The 23,867-nt window shown below is 39.6% G+C and overlaps 1 protein-coding gene across 1 annotated transcript in view; it reads left to right on the top strand.

Annotated features, from left to right (window-relative positions):
- Positions 1–1,174: 1,174 nt before the first annotated feature.
- LOC137756427 (fibrous sheath-interacting protein 2-like) overlaps positions 1,175–23,867 on the top strand; it is a 72,515-nt gene continuing 49,822 nt past the window's right edge. The window contains 7 exon segments of the mRNA XM_068532687.1: positions 1,175–1,375; positions 4,996–5,157; positions 5,899–5,988; positions 6,350–6,489; positions 7,598–7,739; positions 8,450–8,560; positions 8,987–9,127. Coding sequence (XP_068388788.1) covers positions 1,175–1,375; positions 4,996–5,157; positions 5,899–5,988; positions 6,350–6,489; positions 7,598–7,739; positions 8,450–8,560; positions 8,987–9,127 — 987 coding nt within the window.

The raw sequence follows: 23,867 nt of genomic DNA, 5'->3' as shown, positions 1-23,867 counted from the left end.
AGAATCTCAAATTAATAAGTTCTCAATAAGTGATAGGTATTGTTACTAAATGACCAAGATATAACAAAGAAGTAGACCAAAAACATGGAGACAAGAAATGTCCAAAAGGCACATGAAAAGATACTTGACATCACTAATCATCAGAGAAATTCAAATCTAAAGTACAATAAGATATCACCTCACACCCATTAGGAGAGCTAGAGGAAGGAAGGAAGGAAGGAAGGAAGGAAGGAAGGAAGGAAGGAAGGAAGGAAGGAAGGAAGGAAGGAGGGAAGGAAGGAAGGAAGGAAGAAAATAAGTGTTGGCAACGATGTGGAGAAATTGAAACCCTTGTATACTGTTGATGGGATTGTAAAATGGCATAACCACCATGGAAAACAGTAGAGATCCTCAAGAAATTAAAAATACAATTACCATATGATCCAGCAATCCCACTTCTAGGTATATATCCAAAAAGTTTTGAAGTAGGGTCTCAAAGAGACATTTGCACACCCATGTTCATAGCAGTACTATTCATAATAGCCAAGGGGTAGAAGCAACCTAAATGTCCATTAATGGTTGAATGGATAAAGAAAATGTGATATATACATATAACAGAATATTATTCACCCTTTAAAAGGGAAGAAATCATACCACATGCTACCACACATATGAACCTTGAAGTCATTATACTAAGTGAAACAAGCCAATCACAAAAAGACAAATACTCCTTGATTCCACTTATATCACTTATATAAGGTATCTGAAGTATTCCAATTCATAGAAACAGAAAGCAGAATGGTGGCTACCAGTGGCTGGGGGGAAGGGAGGAAAGGAAAACTGTTTAATGGGTATAGCGTTTCAGTTTTGCAAAATGAAAAAGTTCTGGAGATCTGTTGCATAACAATTTGAATATATGTAATACTACTGAACTGTACACTTAAAAATGGTTAAGATGGTAAATTTTATGTTATGCATTTTTAGCACAATAAAAAGATGCATGAAAGAACATGGAGACAAAGTACAAATTCCCAACAAACCAAGTGCAGCCTCGGCTCTCAATGTATTTACCCGGGCGACCACTGTCTTGGCTGCCCAGACTGGATGTGGGCGTAGAGCGGGAAAGGTGTGCGTGAAGAGAAGGAATGAAGACTGCTTGCTGCGCCCCAGCCCCCGGCCCCCTGGGGGCTGACGGATGGCCATGGATCTGTACCTCAGCAACTGCTATAATACTGCCCAAGCCGCCGCCGCTAAGGCGGCTGCCAGCAGCCTAACTGCCGACAGGGAGCAGTGCAACTCCGTGAGTGGCGACCAGCTGGTCCTCCTCCGGGATCCGGGGCTGGTCTCGGAAGGGAAGGAGGGCGGGCAGACGGAAGAGGGGGAGATCTCAGCAGAGGTGAGGACGGGTCTTTGACGCTTGGCTTCTGGCTCCCAGGCCCCCGGCAGTTAGTGCCTAGAGCTGCCTCTGGCCTGGATTAGCTCTGAATGGTGCTCAGAGATAGGGTTGGTGACCAGGGTAAACTGGGAGGCCTTCCAGGTTGTCAGCAGGGCGGGTTCTTTCAACCCTGAGTGTGTGATTCTTTGGTTTATTTGGAGGTATTAGCCCATTGAAGTTTAAGTAGATTGGTCTAAACTAAAAGAATAGTTCTAGAAAAAAAGAAACTTTCTAATTATATCTGACAGAGCTCTCAAAAAATCCCCATTCCAGAGGTGGGAGCCACTCATCTATTGAATCTTCCTCTTGGGGTCAAGCTGCCTACAAATTTAAGTGAAAAGGGAAACTAACTTTTAATAGTGCTGAAGTGATTTTCTTGACTGTTTTCAGCTTGCTATTAAACTTGAAACACTGCTATGATTTTGCTTTGAGTCAACTTCAATTTCACACACCAAGTGAAGTTAAAATGAGTTGAAGTGTTCAGTGTCTGAACCTCACTCTAATGATAGAAGCCCCCATGATATGCCTCAGCCACCCAATTCAGCTTTATCTCCAGCCCAGAGCCTCAACTCTGAAAGGTCAGGGTCTTTTCTGCCTACCCACATGCACCATGCTAATTCCTACTTCTGTGCCTTTGTTCTTCTGGCTCCTGAAACCTGGCATGCACTCCTCCCCTTCCTGACCTTTAATTTGAGCCATCTTTCAAGAGCTACTATATGAAGCCTTTCCCCAGTGTCCCAACCCCCAATTGTCTCATTTTTCCTTAGAATTTACATTGCCCTTGGCCTGCACTATCTCACTCAGCACTGAAAGTACTACTACTGGTTCAGAGTGCTGCACTCACATTGTTACACATTTTAAGTCCTCTGCCTAACACTCCGCACACTGTCCTTAGCTTTAGGCCAAGCCTGAAGGAGGTTGAGAACTCTCTGGTTGAGTGTGTGCTTTGATCACAATAGCAAAAGGTTCTACAGGAATACTTATGACATCCTTACCCTTCCACTCTCTAGGGTGTCATCAAGGATGAGTACAGGGCTCCTTGGTATTTCTGATATTTGTCTAATATATACGATTTTTTAAAGTTTTATTGCTGGAAAACAATATAATTTCTATTTTCAAAACCAATATGTTCTACCCACTCCCATGAATTAGCATTCCTAAAACATACTCAAAGCCTATTTCACTACTAGTGATAACACTCCTTTTTACTTTGTAAAATGTAGCCCCCTCTGTTGGTTTCTTCCTCAAATACCTTTTATTTGCCATATTTATATTGTTACTCTGTTATTCACTTGTTAGCTACTTCTTATTTCCTGATTTTTTCCATACTTAATTATACTGATTTGCTGTATATTATATTGATTCCCCCAAAACGTATGCATTTATTTTTTTACATATAAATTTATTTATTTATTTTTGGCTGAGTTGGGTCTTCGTTGCTGTGCGCAAGCTTTCTCTAGTTGAACCAATTGGGGCTACTCTTCTTTGCGGTGAGCGGGCTTCTCATTGCGGTGGCTTCTCTTGTTGCGGAGCACGGGCTCTAGGAGTGCAGGCTTCAGTAGTTGTGGCTCGCGGGCTCAGTAGTTGTGGCTCGCGGGCTCTAGAGCGTAAGCTCAGTAGTTGTGGCGCACAGGCTTAGTTGCTCCGTGGCATGTGGGATCTTCCCGGACCGGGGATCAAACCCGTGTCCCCTGCATTGGCAGGAAGATTCTTAACCACTGCACCACCAGGGAAGCCCAAAACGTATGCATTTAATCATGGTCAGGTACTATATTCAACTCCTGTAAAGACTAACTTAGTGGGATCCTTCTTTGTCTTTTGGCAAGATCTCCTCAAGGAAGTAAGACTTTATATTTACACATTTAGTTGGGTTTTTTTCAACTTACTTTACCCTCATGACCACCTTTTAAGGTGAAGCTATGACAGGTAGATGGTGGCAGAGTTTAGACCAGAACCACAGTCTCCTGATTTCTTAGGCCACGCTCCTTCACCTGACCTTGCTGCTTCCTGAACTGCAAACCACTTTAGCAGAGCACTACAGAAACAGGGAATTTAAAGGTCTTTCATATTATTTTGAATGCAAGTGTAAGGGGAATTATAGTATTCTACTGTCTTCTTTTCAATAAGATTAAAATATAACAATGTGGGACTTCCCTGGTGGCGCAGTGGTTGGGAGTCTGCCTGCCAGTGCGGGGGACACGGGTTCGAGCCCCGGCCCGGGAGGGTCCCACGTGCTGCGGGGCGGCTAAGCCCCTGCACCACAACTGCTGAGCAACCCCCGCCTGCCACAACTGGAAAGGGCCCGCACGCAGCAGCGAAGACCCAATGCAGCCGAAAATAAATAAATAAAAATAAATTTATTTAAATATATATATATATATATATATATAACAATGTAATGTACCTGTCTAGCTATTCATTAATCCAAACCTGACAACTGATCCTATTACTTCAACATTTTTTAATTGAAGTATAGCTGATGTACAATATTATATGTTACAGGTGTACAACATAGTGATCCACAGTTTTTAAAGGTTATACTCCATTTATAGTTATTATAAAATATTGGCTATAGTCCTTCAACATTTGATAGTAAACTTATTCTCAAGTAATTTATCTATAAATTAATTTGCTTATTAGTATACTATACTTGAGTAGCATCTGTTCACAAACTCCTTAAATTGGTTTTATTGTAAAGTAAATAGTAAATACTTTGCCAATTAACCTTGACATTTTGCTTTCAAGAAAAGATATCACATTAAGTGAAAAGAACAATTTGCATACTTTTAAAAGTCTGCCCTATGATCTCCCACTGGCAGGTAGTGATGACATAATAAATTCTTCTGTTCAGGGAAACCAATTATTTTGATTGACAATAGAAAGCTTACCCTGGCCTTAATGAATGGATTTGTTCTTTCCTGATAGGTCAGTAGCCAAGGTTTGGTCAACACATGCCGACACCAACAAAAGTCAACATCTAAAAGAAGCAATAATCAACCCACTAACTGCAACACTGTTTCAATTGCCATCACTGCTGATTTTTGTTTCTCTTCTAGGAAAGCTATGGGCTTCCTGTTTAGTTTCACTGTAACTTAAATCATTGCCCAGAAGGATGTCTTTCTTTGCCTTTTTAAGGAGACATTAGTAGTCAGGGAATCCAGCTTCCTTATATAGGTCCCTTGCGAGAGACAAGAGGCTGGCATCAATCAAGCAGTCAGAAACTTACAAAAGAAGCTTTTAAATGGAAAAACAAAGCTAGAACCCATCATGCCCCTTCCTGTCTGCTCCTCTGCTCATATTTAGTATCCTATCTACCTTGCAGGAACTCTTAGGGCCACATCTCAGTGTCCAGGAATGGGATTGAGGCTGAGGCCGCCACCTCCAGCCTAAAGTCAGCTCTGATAGAGAGGAAGAGAAAGGCATTAGATTTACCCAAATCAGCCCATTGTCTGTATTCCCTCACTTCAGATTCTTCTTGCATGTTTTATTTTCAACAAACAGCCTATTCAACAAATTGAGGTTTAAAAGTGTGATTTCATTCATTTTACACATGTAGTACTTTTGAATCTGTGTGTTTGCAGCTTTATCAACCTTCTTATGACTTTAACCTGACTGATTCTTATTGTCAACTTTTGGAAACCAGCTATAAAAGCCTGCACGATCCACATTTAAAAATATACTATAGGCGAAAGGATATCCTGAGGAGATTAAAGAAAGGCAGGTATGTCACCAGCAATAATAAGGTGGGTTGAATCCTGCTTCCTGTTAACCAGCAAAAACCTATGGACTTGATAGACGCTTGCTTCTGTACTTCACTGGGAGCCTGTGTCAACTTTTAATTGAGCAATAAAGAATACCTAACAGAAAACTCAATGAATTACTCAGTATTTGAGTAAAGAGAAATCAGGTGGCTGTTTCTAAATAAAATTAATTGTTCCCACTTGATCTTTTTTCTTTGATAAAAGCAAAAGATAAGCACCAAATGATTTGAATATGTAAAGACGTATACATACACATTTATTTATTTATGTATTTTCTCTCAGCAGCATTATTAGTGCCTTTCCTCTGGCTCTAAAAGTAATAATGGCACTGTATACCTGTCAAGGAATATTTCCTATACCCTTTGAGAAGACTAGAGACAAAATGGAAACCTAGCAGAATACAGCTTGATAGAATAAATTCTTCTGAAAGTTAACATCATTATTATACTGGTGTTTTAATAACAAATTCATTGAGCATAGTAAATTCTTGACTATGATGTGAACCATATTATTGAAATAATATTATTTAGGTAGAAATTTCCTGGTGATAAACCACTGTAGAGAGATACTGCCTTCCAAATTATTACCAAAATATGCTATCACTACCCTTGATCCCAAAATTGTTACTAAAATGAATGTTCTTATGACTCTCTTCTCTGGAAAGTTTCATGATTGTTACAACTTTCTATGTATATATTTGGTTTTTGGTTTTTGTTTTTATAGGTTGTATGTACCTTGAAGGAATTGAATAAGTACAGGCAGTATCTCACCAGTTTAAAATTACACTTTGAAATAAACTATATAAGAGAACAAGTAAGTTAAACACTTAAATTTGTTTTACTTGAGGCCTGTAAGAAAGTTTTTATGTAGGTTGTAGAAAAAAGGTTTGGTCTTATACAGAATATTTTCTTATGATATTCTGATCTAGAAGTACTAAGGTAACAAATCAAAAAATATCTCTAGATATCTATGAGATAAAAATGAGACCTCTGCCTTTCACTTACAGAGAAATTTTCACTTATCTGGAGTGGAGCCACACTAGACTTAAATGCAGGTTAATTAACCATTTGTAAACTATAGGAAGTTTACCAAGCCCTAAACATAAGAAGGCATATCAAAGGACAGGGTTATTTCTGGCCAATATAAAAACTTTTAATTCTTTTTTCTCTCTCAGAAAATGATTGAAAAACAAGTAAATAAGTTGTATGAAACCAAGAGAGCCTGTGACAATTATGACAATACACAGTTCCAAGATTGGCTGTTACAGGAAAGTATACAAACAACTCCAGACCAAGAGCTGTTAATACAGCAGAGGTATGACCGAAGTTAATGCATTTTTTTGCGGACATACTGTGGACCCCAGAAAGTTGTAAAAGTACTAGAAATAATTGAAAGCAGAATGAAAAAAGTATTAGACACTATTTAATCTCCTGTAGTCTTCAATGTGGAGAGAAAGGAAAGGAGATTAAGAGGTAACAGGGATTGGGAACCTTGGTACCAAGGCTAGGGAGGAGAGTTTCTACCTGAGAAACTGGAGTCACTAGGGAGCCCAAGAGGTAAGACAAACTGATATTTGAAGAACAATTCCAAAGTACAGATCCCTGACCTTGGGAAACCCAAGTCCACAGTAACAGAGGAAAGAAGGTGTCATTAGCACATTTCAAACTTAAGTTTAAGGAAATTACTGCAAGATCAAAAAGAGAGAGTTGCCATAACTTCATCTGATGATAATATAAACAGGTGTTATTCCCCAACCAACTGTGTATGTTCATTCAGCTATTACCCACACACATTCAATGTTACCATTCAACGGCCAAGCCCATGCCCCAGGAGGCAAAGCGATGAATTATATATAGTTCCTCCTCTTTCTCCTTTATCAGGGATGGGGGCCAGTTCCCCATCACCTGGCTCTTATATTTCATGGATTCATGTCATGATATGCCAGAATATATACTGATTCACCAGAGGGGCAGACTAGTAGTCTACAGACCTATCTATACATGAGAGGTTGTCCAAGGACTTGGGAATTACAGAGAGGCCAGTACCCACTTATTTTTTAAAGGAAATTCAAATCTACTTGTTTTTTGAAGTCAGTCCTTAAGTTGATTTCAGCTGTCTTTGGAAACTCATGTTCCCAGAACTCCTGAGTTATGACTAATCCCCCGTGTAAAATGCTTGTAATAATCACTCTGTTCTATATTTTGCCATTGTCCCAGCCACAATAACAGAGTCTGATCAAATGAGTACATCATGGTGAGTTGGTGGATCTGACTAGCTTAAAAGTCCCTGAAAATCTCTACATTTCCTGTAGTTCAAGAAATAAAAAGCAACCCAGAAGGTGGTTTGGGAATGTCAGAATAGATAATACCATCATAAGGGAAACACCCAATTTATCTTCACTTATATTTACACTTTTACTTAGATATTTAGATATGATTAGGAGGGAATTAAACAAGCTTGAGCACATGGCAGAAAAGCAGAACATACTCCAGATAAAGGAAGAAGAAAGATGACATTGGGACCACATTAGAAGAAAACTTAGTCTCTGTAGACAAATTGAAGAGGTGAGAAACACCAAATTTTAAATGTTGATGGGAAAATTGTGCATGATTGTTTTATTTATAAACATTTTTAGCAGTCCCACCATATTACCTGAAGTTATTTCAGGTCTAAAAAGTAAACCGCTGTTTATAATTTTTTAAAATACTAAACTGCTATTAATCTTGTATCACTGTTATAACAGACAAGCTTTTACTTAATACAGTGAGACTGATACCACACATTATATATCCATCACAGTACAGTCACACTTCATCTGCTCTTAAAGTTTTAGAATTTAACTCTAGTGAAAAATAACCATGCCTGTATTCTCACTCCTCAACATTCAGACAAGGCTACTTGTTTAGGTTCTCTGTCAAAATACATTTAAGGTCAACAGATTACATATGATAACCCCCCAAATCCATAAGAGAAAGTCCCCTTGCCAGCATCTTTTTAGATCCATCTTTGGAGCCGGGCTTATGTTTGAATTGTTTCCAGTAACAAAATAATTTCCTTCCTTTTGCCATTCTGTTGCATCCACCAATACATTCTGAATTAAAAAAGCAGTAAGATAAGCCCATTCTAAAGCCAATGTAAGATTTTCATTATGGTTGTCCAAATTTCTGTAAGGCCCTTGATTTGACCTAATTCACTTACTGACAAAAACAAAACAAAACAAAAAAAGATTATGAAAGAGAACCCCTGCTGACTACCATGACATTGTGCTCCTTAGGAATGGAAAACAAAAGAAATGTTACTTCTGACAAAGATTGGAGAAGAAGTAAAAAGAGAAGCAAGAGTTGAGGAACAGCGTAGAAAAGACAAAGAAGAAGCTCACCAGAAGGTAGAGTGAGCTTTGACCAATAACTTGGGTTATTTTGAGGACAGGCTTTTGCCAATTTTGATATTTTAAAGTGTGAATTTTCAGAAGTGGCCTAAACTCACAAGGATAGCTATTGATGGAGAGAGCGAGTCTGGTCTGAACCTGGACTTCAAGGGCTGGTCTGAAATGGGACCAGTCTCCAGAAAGTAGGCAATGAGTTAAATTAGATCTAGTTATTAAAATATATTCTTCATGCTGGACAACAAAAGGAAACTTACCCTTATTACCTTCCTAGCTTTGTACTCTTTGTGACTTTAGAAATCTCAAGACAGGAATGAGGGCTCCCTTCAAATGTACCATCATATTTGAAGTATCTGTTTTGCATTTCCAGTGGCAAGTTGATATTAAATTTTTAAACATATTAAATATATATTTTTAATATTTTAGAAACAAGCACTTCTAGAGAAAAATTTTCATTTACAAAAAATGCAAAGGAATGACCTTCAGAGAGAAGGATCGGAGGAAAGTACGTTTGAAAACAAAAGTCAAGATGAAACAGAAGGTGAGAGAGAGACAATAAAAGACAAAGTAGGTAAATAGAATATGCATAACTAATATTAAATATTGGTGGCTTTGTAAAACCCCTCTATGTGCTTATATAGTGAGGTCACAAAGCCCTTGCAAAGGGAAATCCTAGAAGCTCACACTACCTGTGCCAGGCACTGTGCAAGGCACTTCCCAGTTACAGGTCAAGATGTAGAGAATGTACAGACACCCACACACATACACAAAATATTATTATATTGCAGACATTATAACAAATTAAACATTTCTGTAAAGTGGCTCAGTAGACAAGACTGCCTTTACTAGAAGTTTAAAAAGGAGCCAGTAAGAGGAGACAGAATGACAACAACAAAAAGACAGAGAGAGAGAGTTATATAGAGAGAAAAGGAGCCAGTAAGATAAAACATTACCAAAAAAATAGACTGAAACAAAGAGGGAGACAATGAAAGAAAAATGTAGAAAAAACAGAAGAAAAATTTTAAGTGAGGTCCACTAAGAACAGATTATACAAAACAGAGTAAGCTAATAAGAGAAAGAGAAAAAGAAGTTTGAAGTAGAAAAAAGAAGAGACATTTAAAATATCCTAAGCAAGAAACAGAAATAGAAAGAAAGAACAAAAAGGTTAAAATGGAAGAGGCAGGGACTTCCCTGGTGGTCCAGTGGTAAAGAATCCACCTTCCAATGTAGGGGACAAGGGTTCGATCCTGGGTCGGGGAACTAAGATCCCACATGCTGTGGGGCAGCTAAGCCCCCGTGTCACAACTACTGAGCTCACACTCCTCAATAAGAGAGCCCACATGCCACAAACTACAGAGCCCATGTGCTCTGGAGCCCGTGCACCACAACTACAGAGCCCATGCACTCTGGAGCCCACACACCACAACCAGAGAGAGAAAACCCACACACCACAACTAGAAAGAAGCTCACACACTACAACAAAGAGCCTGCACACCAAAATGAAGATCCTGCATGCTGCAACAAGGCCCGACACAGCAAAAAAAAAGGAAGAGGCAGTAAGAAAAGATGATACACAAAGAAAGAATGAAATGTAAAGAGCGAGAGAGAGGAAGAAAATGAATGAATAAGAGAGAAAAAGAAAGAATATTGATCAGAAGAAGCCAGTAAGAAAATACACACACACACACATACAGGATGAGGGAGTGGAAGGAAGACAAAGGCAAAGATACAAATAAGAGACAGAAAAAGACAAGGAGTATGAGGAAGAAAGGCAAACAGACAAAGAAAAGAGAGAGAGTGAAAGAAAGGGAGCAAGAAAAAGACAAACAGACAAAAATAGAGGAACGAAGAGGTAGGAGGGAGGGAGATAGAGAAGAAAGAAGTTTAAAAAGGATGAGTGAGTAGGAAAAGGTAAAATAAAGAAAAATAATGTGAGAGTGAGAGAAAATTTTGAAAAGTGGAACCAGTAAGAAAATCAAATACAATTTGGGGGAGGGGGCAGTGACAGAGACAGAGGGAAAAAATGAGTAGTGAAAGAAGACAAATAGAAGAGACAGAAAGAGAGAGACTTTTAAAAGGAGAAGCCAGTAAGCAAAACCAGTACAATGAAAATAGACTGAATGGGAGAAAAGGATACAGTAGGAGAGGGAGAATAGGAGGGAAAGAAAATATTAAAATGGAGGCAATAAATAAGGTAGTAAAAGAAAATATGAAAATAAAACAACAAAGGAAGAAAAAGAAAAAAGACAAAGAATGAAATGAAAAGAGGAGACATAGAGGCACAGAGCAAAAAGGAGAGGAGAAAAAGAATGGTACAGTAAGGAATGAGAAGGATTTAAAAAGTTACAAAGGAGAGTAATGTTAAATGGGAGGGAGCAAGAAGGAGGGAGGGAGGATGGGTGGATGGAAGGAAGAAAATATGAACATACTTCAAAAAGGAAGAGCCAGTAGCCAGTAAGAAAGACAGTACAAGAAAATATAGAAAGAAACCATGGAAGAAAGAAAGAAGGGACAGAGAAAGAGAGAGAAAAGAAACATAGAAAGTAGGTAAATAAGATGAGTTTACAAAACAGGAGCCAGTAAAAAGGCAGGACAAAAAAGATAGAAGAAAAGAAGAGAGAGAGGGAGAAGGAAAGAAAACAGTTTGAAAAGAGAAGCCTGTAAAAAGAGAATAAAATAGGAAGAAAGAAAGGGAGGAAGGCAGGCATGCAAGCAGGCAAAGAAAAGAGAGAGAGCGAAAGAAAAGGCGTGACAAGGAGCTACTGAGAAAGGGAATAAAGGAAGAAAGGAAGGAAGGAAAGAAAAAAAAATTTTTAAAGAATGAGTCAGTAGGAAAAAGTAAAATAAAGAAGAGAGAATGTGATTGAGTAAGAGAGAGACTTGGAAAGGAGTCAGAAAAAAAACTGTAAAATAAACATGATAGGTAGATAATAGATAGGTTGAACCAACTTTTAAAAGAATAACCCAGGAATAATCGAGAGTACAAAACAAGGTAGCAGATGAGAGAAAGAAAGAGAAGGAAAGAAAAAAAGTTTAAGAAGAGGAGCCCTTAAAAGTGAGTTAAAAAGGAGGGGGAGGGACAGGGAAAGAGGGAAAGGAGGGAGGAGGGAAGACAAAATGGAAAGAAACAGGATGAAAGGGAGCACGTAAAAGACAAAGAAAAAAGCAGAAAAAGAAAGAAAGAAAAAAGGAAGGGAAGTTTTTAAAGGATGGGGAAGTAGGAAAAGTGAAATAAAAAAGAGGGAATGTGATTGTGTAAGAGAGAGGCTTGGAAAGGAGGAGCCAGTAAGAAATTCAAGTACAATTTGGGGAAGGGGGGCTGTTTAAAAAGGAGACTTCAGAGGGGGGAAAAAGACTGTTAAATAAACATGATGGGTGATAAATAGATGAAAGACAGAAGTTTAAGAGGAAGAGCCCATAAAAAGTGAGTTAAAAAAAAGGCAGGAAGGAGGAAGGAGGGATAAAGGAAGTGAGGAAGACAGGCTAGAGAGAAAGGTAAGAGTGACGGAAGGAAAGTAAAGAAAACAGAAACAGAAAGTGAAATAAAAACAAGAAAATGAAGGAGAAGGAAAAACTAAGTTTAAAAGGGATGGGACAGTATGAAAGAATAAAATAAAGGGGAGAGAGAGAAGAGAGCAGGAGAGAGAATTGAAAAGGAGGAGCAAGTAAGAAAATCAAGTACAATGTGGGTGGGGGAAGTTTTGAAAAGTCAATAAAGAGAGTTAGAAGAGAGATGAGGATGACTGATACCTAGATAGGTAGGTATATAGATAAGACTCTAAAGAGGAAAAGCCCATAAGAAAGTTAGGACAAAAAAGATAGAAAGTTATTTGATAAAGGAGGCAAGCATATACAGTGGAGAAAAGACAGCCTCTTCAATAAGTGGTGCTGAGAAAACTGGACAGGTACATGTAAAAGTATGAAATTAGAACACTCCCTAACTCCATACACAAAAATAAACTCAAAATGGATTAAAGACCTAAATGTAAGGCCAGACACTATCAAACTCTTAGAGGAACATAGGCAGAACACTCTATGACATACATCACAGCAAGATCCTTTTTGACCCACCTCCTAGAGAAATGGAAATAAAAACACAAATAAACAAATGGGACCTAATGAAACTTAAAAGCTTTTGCACAGCAAAGGAAACCATAAACAAGACCAAAAGACAACCATCAGAATGGGAGAAAATATTTGCAAATGAAGCAACTGACAAAGGACTGATCTCCAAGATTTACAAGCAGCTCATGCAGCTCAATAACAAAAAAACGAACAACCCAATCCAAAAATGGGCAGAAGACCTAAATAGACATTTCTCCAAAGAAGATATACAGATTGCCAACAGACACATGAAAGAACGCTCAACATCATTAATCATTAGAGAAATGCAAATCAAAACTACAATGAGATATCATCTCACACCGGTCAGAATGGCCATCATCAAAAAATCTAGAAACAATAAATGCTGGAGAGGGTGTGGAGGAAAGGGAACACTCTTGCACTGTTGGTGGGAATGTAAATAGATACAGCCACTATGGAGAACAGTATGGAGGTTCCTTAAAAAACTACAAATAGAACTACCATACGACCCAGCAATCCCACTACTGGGCACATACCCTGAGAAAACCATAGTTCAAAAAGAGTCATGTACCAAAATGTTCATTGCAGCTCTATTTACAATAGCCAGGACATGGAAGCAACCTAAATGTCCATCGACAGATGAATGGATAAAGAAGATGTGGCACATATATACAATGGAATATTACTCAGCCATAAAAAGAAATGAAATGGAGGTATTTGTAATGAGGTGGATGGAGTTAGAGTCTGTCATACAGAGTGAAGTAAGTCAGAAAGAGAAAAACAAATACAGTATGCTAACACATATATATGGAATCTAAAAAAAAAAATGGTCATGAAGAACCTAGTGGCAAGACGGGAATCAAGACACAGACCTACTAGAGAATGGACTTGAGGATATGGGGAGGGGGAAGGGTAAGCTGTGACAAAGTGAGAGAGTGGCATGGACATATATACACTACCAAACGTAAAATAGATAGCTAGTGGGAAGCAACCGCATAGCACAGGGAGATCAGCTCTGTGCTTTGTGACCACCTAGAGGGGTGGGATAGGGAGGGTGGGAGGGTAGGAGACGAAGAGGGAAGAGATATGGGGACATATGTATATGTATAACTGATTCACTTTGTTATAAAGCAGAAACTAACACACCATTGTAAAGCAATTATACTCCAATAAAGATGCTTTTAAAAAAAGTATATGTAAAAAAAATAAAATAAAATAAAATGTTTTAAAAAAAGTAGAAATCATTAAAATAAAGACAGAAAGAAGGTGACTGATAGCTGGATATAGAGTCAGCCAGCTAGGCAGGAGGATAGGTAGAACTGATTTTTAAAGGAGAAGGCAGTAGTAAAGACAAAAGAAAAAGGTATAAAGAAAAGGAGAGGGAAAGAAAGGAAACGTTTTGATAGAGGAGTAGTATAAATTAAGCAAAAGAAGAACGAAAGGAAGGAGGAAGGGAAGAAAGAAGGAAAGGGGAGAGAGAGAGAAAGAAAGAGGGATGAAAGGAGGAGGAGACAGGAATGGACAGAAGGAGGGAGAAACGAATGAAAAAGGACAAGAGGGAAAGGGTGGGTGGATGGATGGTGAAAGGAAAGGAGGAAGCAGGAGGAAGGAAGAAAGAAATGAGGAAAGGAAAAGGATTAAGGGGCAGGAGATAGTAAGGGAGGAGGAAGGGATGAGAGAAGGAATGAAAGAAAGGAGGGAGGAAGGCAGGCATGCATGCAGGCACAGAAAGAAAAGAGAAAGACAGAGACCATGAAAGAAATGGAGTGAGGAAAAGACAGAGAAAGGGTAGGAAGGGAAGGAAGGAAGGAAGAAGGAAAGAAGGAAGGGAGAAAGTAGAGAGCAGGGAGAGAAAGATCTAAAAAAGAGGAACTCAGGTAAAATCCAATAAAATAAAGATAGATGGATGGATGATATCTAGGTAGTTTGGCAGGTTGATGGATAGATAGGTAAGTAGACAGGATTTTATATGGAAGATCTGGTAAAAAAAAAAAAGTCAGTATTAAAAAGATAAAAGGAGAGAGAGTGAAGCAAAGAAAAAAGTTTAAAAGAGGAAACCTGTTTAAAAAAAAAGTCTAAGAGGGAGAGAGGGAAGAAGAGAGGGAGGGAGGAAGGAAAGGAGTAGAAAGGAAGGGAAGAAGGAGGTAAAGAAGGCAGGAAGTAGGGGGAGGTAGGGAGGGAAGGAGGAAGACAGGCAGGCACTAATTTTATAAGGGATGAGTCAGTAGAGAAGAAGAGTTAAAGAAGGAAAGAGAATGTAAGGGTGAAAATGCAGGAGCCGTTACAAAACTCGAGAATAGTCATGTGGTGGTGGACAGAGATTTTAAAAGTAGGAGTCAGAAAAACAAAGACAAAAATAAGGACAGAAAGACAGATGATTGATAGCTGAATAGATAGGTAGGTAGGCAGTTATACAGATCATAGGTAAGTAGCAAGGTAGGTAGGTAGATAATTTTAAAAGTGGAAGCCAGTAAGGAGGAATGTATGAAAAAGAGAGAATGAGAGAGTTACAGCAGGAAGAAAAAAGTGTTAAAAGGGGAGCCAGGACAAATGGTAAAAGCAAATATATATGGAATCTAAAAATAAAATGGTCATGAAGAAACTAGGGGCAAGACGGGAATAAAGATGCAGACCTACTAGAGAATGGACTTGAGGACACGGGGAGGGGGAAGGGTAAGCTGTGACGAAGTGAGAGAGTGGCATGGACATATATACACTACCAAACGTAAAATAGATAGCTAGTGGGAAGCAACCGCATAGCACAGGGAGATCAGCTCTGTGCTTTGTGACCACCTAGAGGGGTGGGATAGGGAGGGTGGGAGGGTAGGAGACGAAGAGGGAAGAGATATGGGGACATATGTATATGTATAACTGATTCACTTTGTTATAAAGCAGAAACTAACACACCATTGTAAAGCAATTATACTCCAATAAAGATGTAAAAAAAAAAAATGGGGAGCCAGCAGAAAGAGAGTAAAAGGAGAATGGGAGGAAGGAAGAAATGAGGGACAGAGTAAAGAAGGTAAGAGGAAGTAAGGGAAAAAAAAGGAGAAAGTAATGAAGGAAGACTGGAGGGAAGGAGAGAGGGAAGGAGGGAGTAAAGATAAAGAAGGAAGGAGGGAGGGAGGAAGGAAGGAAGATGGGAAGAAAGGATGATGGAACAGAAGTAGGAAATAAGAAAGAAAAGAGGTTTATAATGATGAGTCAGTAGGGGAAAGTGTTACATAAAGCAGAAAAAGACAATGTGAGAGTGAGGGCGGGGGGAGCCAATAAGAAAATCAAGTACAATTGTGTGCAATGGAGGGGGGCGGATTTATAAAGTAGAAGTCAATTTTTTTAAAAGACAATACCAAAAAAACGGATAGATAGCTAGGTAGGTAGAGGGATAGATAAGTAAGGAGATAGATAGGTAGGTAGATAGATGATAGATAGACAGACAGACAGACACAAAGATAGACAGAGCTGATTTGGAAAAGGAGAAACCAGTGAGAAGTCAGTACATAAAAGGTAGAGAGTTGGAAAGAGAAGAGATGAAAAACTTTTTAAAGTGGGTCAGTAAATAGAGAGTAAAAAGAAAGAGAAAAGAGAGGACAGGAGACAAGAGGGTGGGGGAGGGAGGGGACAGAAGAGGAAGAGGGAAGGGAAAAGAAACAGAGAAAAAGAAGTTTTAAGGGAGAGCAGAAAAGGCCTTTTTTAAAAAATGAGCAAGAGAATGTGTTCGAGAGAACGTTTATAAAGGACCAGCCAGTAAACATAGACAATGTGAGAGGGAGGAAGGAATGAGAAGCTTGTGAAGGAGGAGTCAGTAAGAAAAGCTCACAGTTCAGTTCAGTGATAAGATGAGGCTGTAACCTTCTGCCTCTGGGACAGTACATCACTTTAGCAGCCAGACTGCTCCTTCCATCTTCAACTGTTAACTTCTCCTTCCAGTAGGAAGAAAGCTTCAGGTAAGCATCTTAAACAGTGGCCACCTCAAATGCTTTTTGAAAAAGAAAATATAAAAGGATTTATGTTCACAGCATTACAGAGGTGAAAAGAGAATGAAGATGTCTATTTCACATATGAAATTGACTTACACCACTGTAAGAAGCCCATCACCTTCTACCACGTGGACACCAAGGGATACACAAAACTCTAATGAAAACCCAATTAGCACACATATAGTTTGAAATCCTCTTGTCTATTTCTAAACGATTAGAAACAGAAACGGTAGTCACCTTTTTCACAAATCGGGTATGGTTACCTCAGTCAGGCTCTGAGGCACAACCAAGAATTGTCAATGGCCACTGGGGGGTCTCCAGCACATGGCCTACAGGGCCTCCAGCACAGTCATTATGCTGGTCTGCATCCACACACAAAGAAAAAGCCATGTTCTTCTTGAGCAGGACGGAGGGATGGAGTTTTTCCCTTCTGCCAGAAGACAACTCTGTCCCCACAAGTATAACTTTAACTAGACAAGATGATATTATAAAAGTGATTGTCCTGCCTCCCCATCACATCTGTCCTAGCATTCCTCAACCTTGCCACTATTGGCATGTTGTGCTGGATAACTGTTTGTTGTGGGGACCGTCCTGTGCATTGTAGGATGTTTAGCATCATCCCCAGTCTCTATCCGCTAGATGCCAGGAGCAGATCCCCCTCCCCAATTTGTAGCAATCAAAAATGTCTCCAGACATGTCCAAATTCCATTATCCCCTGGGGTACAAAATTGCCTCCCATTGAGACCCACTACCTATCCTCTCTAATTCCTTCCCACAACCCCATATACAGATTAGGCTATGGCTCCCTCCTGTTGGGCATGAAAGGATAAATAGAATCTATCTTGAATAACTTTGTCATCGCCACTATTAAAAATAAATCTTATTGTGTTTTTTTAAGCTTCTTATCCAAAGATCAAGGAAATGAGTATCACTGCCGGTCACCAGAAATTATACCAAGGACAAAAACGTAATTGTAATATTATGATTAGAAATACTAAAATAGTAATTTGTGTAAGGACTGGATTTGGTACTGATTGCTTCTGCTTATAATGTGGATAAATCCTCCGTCCTCTGTTATAAATGATGGATTTTGAGTAATGCTTACCAACAATGCTACAGCCGCGCTTGCGGTCCTAATTACTCAGTTGGAGTCACTGTCTCCACACGCCTCTGAGCAGGACAGCCCACGTTTTGCAGCTGACAACTCTGCAAGCCCAGTGCAGAGCCCTGTCCCCTCCACACACAGCCCCTGCTCCTGATCTCATTTCTGTACTTTTCCATTCCCAACAAGATCCCAAAGCATTTTTTTAGGCTGTGCTTCACTGGCTGCTGCCACCACAGCTGTTATACCTTGCTCAGCAGTTCTGCCTCCTAGGGAAGCTCATTGGTTTCACCTGGAGCATCAACCTTGCAAATTGCTGACTGGAGGTGCTTGCTACTGATGTTTCTGAAGCCTATGGCCCTAAAGACCTCGTGAGGATCAAGACCCGGACCAGTGCTTTCTCTCAAAACCCTGCCCTTCCTTAGGCTTTGGACTTTTCAGGCCTGAAGTAACTTGTCACTTTGCTAGCAGCAGCAATATTTCATTCTGCCACATATTTTTCTGCAGCAGTGGAGCGTGCAATCAGTGTCACCACTCTTATTCCCCTGTTCCTTTTAGAACTGCCCAACTGAGTAGTAGCTGTTGCCATTTTAACATTTCAACCTACTTCTTGAGTTGGCTTCTTTAGCACATGTAGGGCTAGCACTATTTGCTGGATCTAAGTGCCTTCCTTCCTTTTGTTTTCTGGCTCAGTCATTGATTTTTTTAACATATTCCTCTAGATTCTGCCTTTGTGGGGTCCCCAAAATGGCTCAGACCTTCAGAGAGCCTCCCATTGTTCTGCTTCTTTCCCAAAGATGTTGTCTGGGGCAAGAGGTGTGGCTTATGTTCTTACTCCTTTACGTGTCAGCAGTATGGGCATCACCAGGGCGCTTATTAGAAATGCAGATTCTCAGGCCCCACCCCAGACCTACTGAGTCAGAATCTGCATTTTCATAAGATCCCCAGTGTATCATATGCACATTAAAGTTTGGGAAACACTGGCTTCCATGACCTCATGGAGGTGGAATAAAGTAAGGGGGCTTGGATGACTTTTTTGTCCTCTGCCTTCTCTGGTCTTCAGAGAGATGACCTTATCCCCACTGAGATAGTGCTTGGCCTGTTGTCATTCACAGTTGACTTGGCCATCACTGCCATGACTCACGGTCTAGTCTCACTGGGCTTAGTAGAACCCTCTGGCTTTCCCATTCCACCTCAGTTCTGGCTGGCTGCTCCACTAACACTCGGGATGGAGCCCTCTTACCCGCAGCCCAGTGACTCCCCATGGCAAGCTTCCCAGCTAGACTCTCAGCCCTTTCTGGGCCATGTGTATACCACATGGGAACCAAGAGTGGCTTAAGAAAGCAAAACCTCAAGGGGAAATAGGGAGAGGTTGGTAAAAGGGTACAAATTTTCAGCTATAAGATGAATAAGCTCTGAGGAGCCGATGTATAACATGGCAACTATAGCTGAAAACACTGTTTTGTATAATTAAAATTTGCTAAGAGAGTAGAACTTAAATGTTTTCAACAACAACAACAAATGTAAATATGTGAGGTGATGGATGTGCTAATTAACTAAATGCGGGGAATCCTTTCACAGTATACATATATATCAAATCACCACAATGTATACTTTAACTATCTTACAATTTTATGTCAGTTGTAAGATAGTTAAGGCAGAACTTCAGAGAGAGCCTTGCTCTGCCTGACCACACTGTATTGCAAGGTTTCTGGGTCATGCCCCAGGTGAGGAGGAGGAGGCAGGGGTGGGGGTAGCCGAAGAAATCTCTTTCCAGAGTCCAAAACAGAGAGCAGAGCAATAGCTCTTCTTTTCTCTCCATATTAACCTCAGTTATCTGAAGCACCAAGGCCCAAATGTGAAGCCCCATCTGACTTGTTTGCTCTCCAGCCTCTCCCACCACCTTTCCATTTTCCCACCATCTCTGAGCTGCTAAAGGAGTGGACTTTTTTCCCCCTAACTTTCCTTAAGTCAAATCCCTTCTTTCTGAGCCCAGATAACTGTTATTGGTGGGCTTAGGGTATCTCCAGTACACTAAAGGAGAATTTTCTAAGTATTCCAGGCTCTTGCTACACAAAAAAGAAGATAAAATTTAGGGAAATTCTTGAGACAATTGCATGGCTTGCAGGTCATACTGTCTTGGCTGTGTCATCATATTTGGGGATGACAGGTGCTGAATATTACCTGGGTGTTTATCGTGGCATTCCTCCTGTTAAAAATTCTAACCTCCCCTCCCCTAGCTCCACCCCCAGGCGGGTGGATGCCTATGGAAGACTAGGGTAGAGGTCTTGTACTTAGAGAGTCAAAAATGAAAAAAATAATATACAATTTAAAAAATAGCCCTGTTGCATAATGGCTGTTTCGCATCTGTCAAGCCCCAAAAGTGAGTACAGCAAAAGATGGTCTCCAGACCTACATGTAGAAGGCATGATCACTGTAAAAAGTGTAAAATATAGAAAAACATGCAATACATGTAATGTGACAACCTAATAAACTTGGGCAAAAGGCATGAACAACCATTTTACTGAAGACATACAGATGGCAAATGAGCACACAAAAAGCTGTTTAACATTATTAGTCATTAGGGAAATATAAACCAAACCACAATGAGATAACATTATACACCCTGTAAAATGTCTAGAATTTAAATAACTGACCATACCAAGTATTTGCAAGGACGTGAAGCAACTAGAACTCTCTGACATTGCAGGTGGGAATGTAAAATGGTACAACCACTGTGGAAAACATTTTGGCAGCCTAAGTTAAACTTACATCTACCATATGATTCAGTCATTCCACTCCTAGGTATGTACCCACAAGAAATGAAAATATATGTCCACATAAAGACTTGTACATCAACGTCCATAGCAACATTATTCATAATAGCCAAAAAACTGGAAACCCAAATGTTCTTCAGCGGGTAAATGGATAAACTGTACTGCATCCATACCATGGGATACTACTCACTAATAAAAAGGAATAAATTATTAATACAGGCAACAATATTGATGAATCTCAAAATAATTATGCTGAATGAAGGAAGCCAGATCACCCCCCCCCAAAAAAGATTAGTACATTCTGTTTGATTCCATTTATAGCAAACTCTAGAAAATGCAAACTAATTTATAGTGAAGCAGATCAGTGATTTCCTGGAGGACAGGAGTAGAGAGAGGGATGAACTATAAGGGGGCACAAGGAAACTTTTGGGGGTGATGTAAATGTTTATCTTGATTGTGGTGATGGTTTCATAGGTTTATATACATGTCAAAACTGAACACATGGTACATTTTAAATATGTGCAGTTTATTGTACTCCAATTATAATTCAATAAAGTTTTAAAATTAAATGACTTCTCTTTCATTTGCTATAGGACCATCTCACCATTTGTATAGTTCTGTAAATATTCCTGAAAAAGCATCACCCTCATTATCTTCTCCTTATGATGTAGAGTAACACAACAGAACAAAAGGTAGAAAGCTGTATGTCTCGGGTGCTTTGCACTGATCATTTATTTATCTGGTTAACTTTCCTGTCTATGGGATAGCCCCTTCACTGGCATGGTACTGATTGGTTAGAAATAATGGGGTTCTACACAGGTCTGGACCCTCTCCTTGGTAGTGAAGGTTCTGAGTCAGCTTCATGCTAAATGTACCATGTAGTTGAGCAGAAACTAACAAATATTCGATGATGATGGTGATAGCTAACATTTATTGAGAACCTGCTGTGGGTCAGGTCCTGTGCTAAGCTAGAAGGAAGGAAAAGGGGGGAAAGTAGGTGACATAGGATACAAAGATGGAAAAGACATCATCACTGCTCTTGAGGACTCATCTTCCAGGGATCAGACACACATAAACAGAAGTGCTTACAGTCAAAGGAGAGAAGAGTTTTGATTTGTACAAAATGTAGAAGCACAGAAGATTTAGAGAATAGTCCTGCCAAGAGAAATTTTAAAAAGCTTTATAAAAGGAGGGCTTAATTGAATTAGGTCTTGAAACATGAGTGGGAAGCTTCCAGATGAGTAGATGTGAGGATATGGTGAGGCCGTATTGCAGACAGACTTAAAGTGTTAAGTGAAGGCATGAAAGTTCAAGCCAGCAAAACCATGGCAGGGGAGGAAAGCAGACTAAAAAGGTAGGTTGAAGCCAGAACTTAGTATACCTTGCTGAGGTATGAATTTATTCTCTCAGTAGTAGGGAGCCAATGCAGGTCTTTGAGTAGGGGTGTGAAATAAGAATGATTTGGGTTTAAAAAGATAATCTGGGGCTTCCCTGGTGGCGCAGTGGTTGAGAATCTGCCTGCCAATGCGGGGTACACGGGTTCGAGCCCTGGTCTGGGAGGATCCCACATGCTGCGGAGCAACTGGGCCCGTGAGCCACAGTTACTGAGCCTGCGCGTCTGGAGCCTGTGCTCCGCAACAAGAGAGGCCGCAATAGTGAGAGGCCCGTGCACCGCGATGAAGAGTGGACCCCACTCGCCGCAACTGGAGAAAGCCCTCGCACAGAAACGAAGATCCAACACAGCCATAAATAAATAAATAAATAAAAATTGTAAAAAAAAAAAAAAGATAATCTGGTTGCAGTGTGCGAGAAAGATACATAGAGAGAAGAGATTAGAAGCAAGATAGTTTTTTTTTTTTTTGATAGGTAAGAAGTAGATTTATTTAGAGAGAAACACACTCCACAGACAGAGTGTGGGCCATCTCAGAAGGTGAGAGTGGCCCCAGGGTATGGGGTTGTCAAGTTTTTATAGGGGTGGGTAATTTCATAGGCTAATGAGTGGGAGGAGTATTCCAGCTATTTCGGGAAGGGGAGGGGATTTCCAGGAACTGGGCCACCGCCCACTTTTTTTTTTTTTCAATGATACAAATTAATTTTTTTGTGGCCCCAATCACACAAAATAACCATGAAATAAGAATATTCACATATATGTTTCACCATGATCATTAACATAAATGACCTTTATGTATGTTGGATGATACGTTTGGTTTCTGAGAAGCAAGATAGTTTTGAGTCTACTGGGATAGTCCAGATAAAAATGATAAAGGCCCGAACTAAAGCAGTGACAATGAGGGTAAACAAGAGGCCACAGATTTAAGATATTTCAGAATCAGACTATGTCAGGATTTGGTGACTCAATAGATGAGTAGAACCAGAGAAAGGGAGATGACAATGATGATGATGATGATTTAATTTTTGTGTATGGGTTTTCTGTGCTCCCATAGTGCTGAGGCTTACCTCTATCTCAGAACTCATTATACTCCATCATATTTGTCTGTCTTTTCTACTGGATGATAAACTTCTTGAGGTCAGGAATTATGTATCTTATTTCAGTTCCAAGCCGTGTACTCAATAAGCATCAGATTGGATTAAACTAGCCTTATCTGAAATAAACGGAACAATTTTAAGCTTTCTGGAATGGAGCACTGGATGGATTGTTATGCCTTTAACCAGAATATGGAAGACAGAGAAGTAGCAAGTTTGGAAAGATGGGAGTACCTGGGTACATGATAAGCTTCATTTTAAACTAGTTAAGTTTAGGTACCTGTAAAAGATATCCAGTCAGAGGTTAATAATAGATATTAGCATTGAGACCAGAGCTTAGGAGAGAAGTAGGGGATGAGGGGAAAGGGGAGATACTGTATTAATTTGATTGCTCTAGAGTCAGCAAAAGTCTCTTTTAGAAGGCTGAGTACTAATTAATTTTTTGTCTTGAATGTTAAACCATACAGAAAGATAGAGAAACAATTAAGACATCATACCCTTTAAATGATGGAGGTAAGAAAATGAACAATATTTGCAATTGCTCTGATATCTTCCGGTTAAATAATTAGTTTTATCATATAGTGTTCCAAGTTATGCTTTTTTCCCTGATTATAAAATCTATGATTAATTTGATAAAGGAAGATATAAAAATTATTCATGATTGTAAATATTAGTATCACACATTTTTGAGTGATTGCTGGGTGAATAGGCCCTTTGGAATTGGCAAAGAAAGCGTGGGGAAGTTAGACCCTCTGCTGTGGCTGCCTATATAAATTCCCAACATACTGCCATTAGGGAGTCCTAGTGCAGAGAATTCTCCCCATGAAGGTCTCTACCCTCTAATGCCATCTTTTCTCCCCAGACATAAAAATACATCCTGT

The sequence above is a fragment of the Eschrichtius robustus genome, chromosome X, assembly GCF_028021215.1.
Source record: "Eschrichtius robustus isolate mEscRob2 chromosome X, mEscRob2.pri, whole genome shotgun sequence".
In the NCBI taxonomy this organism is placed as follows: domain Eukaryota; kingdom Metazoa; phylum Chordata; class Mammalia; order Artiodactyla; family Eschrichtiidae; genus Eschrichtius; species Eschrichtius robustus.
This window is presented reverse-complemented; position numbering and strand designations above follow the sequence as displayed.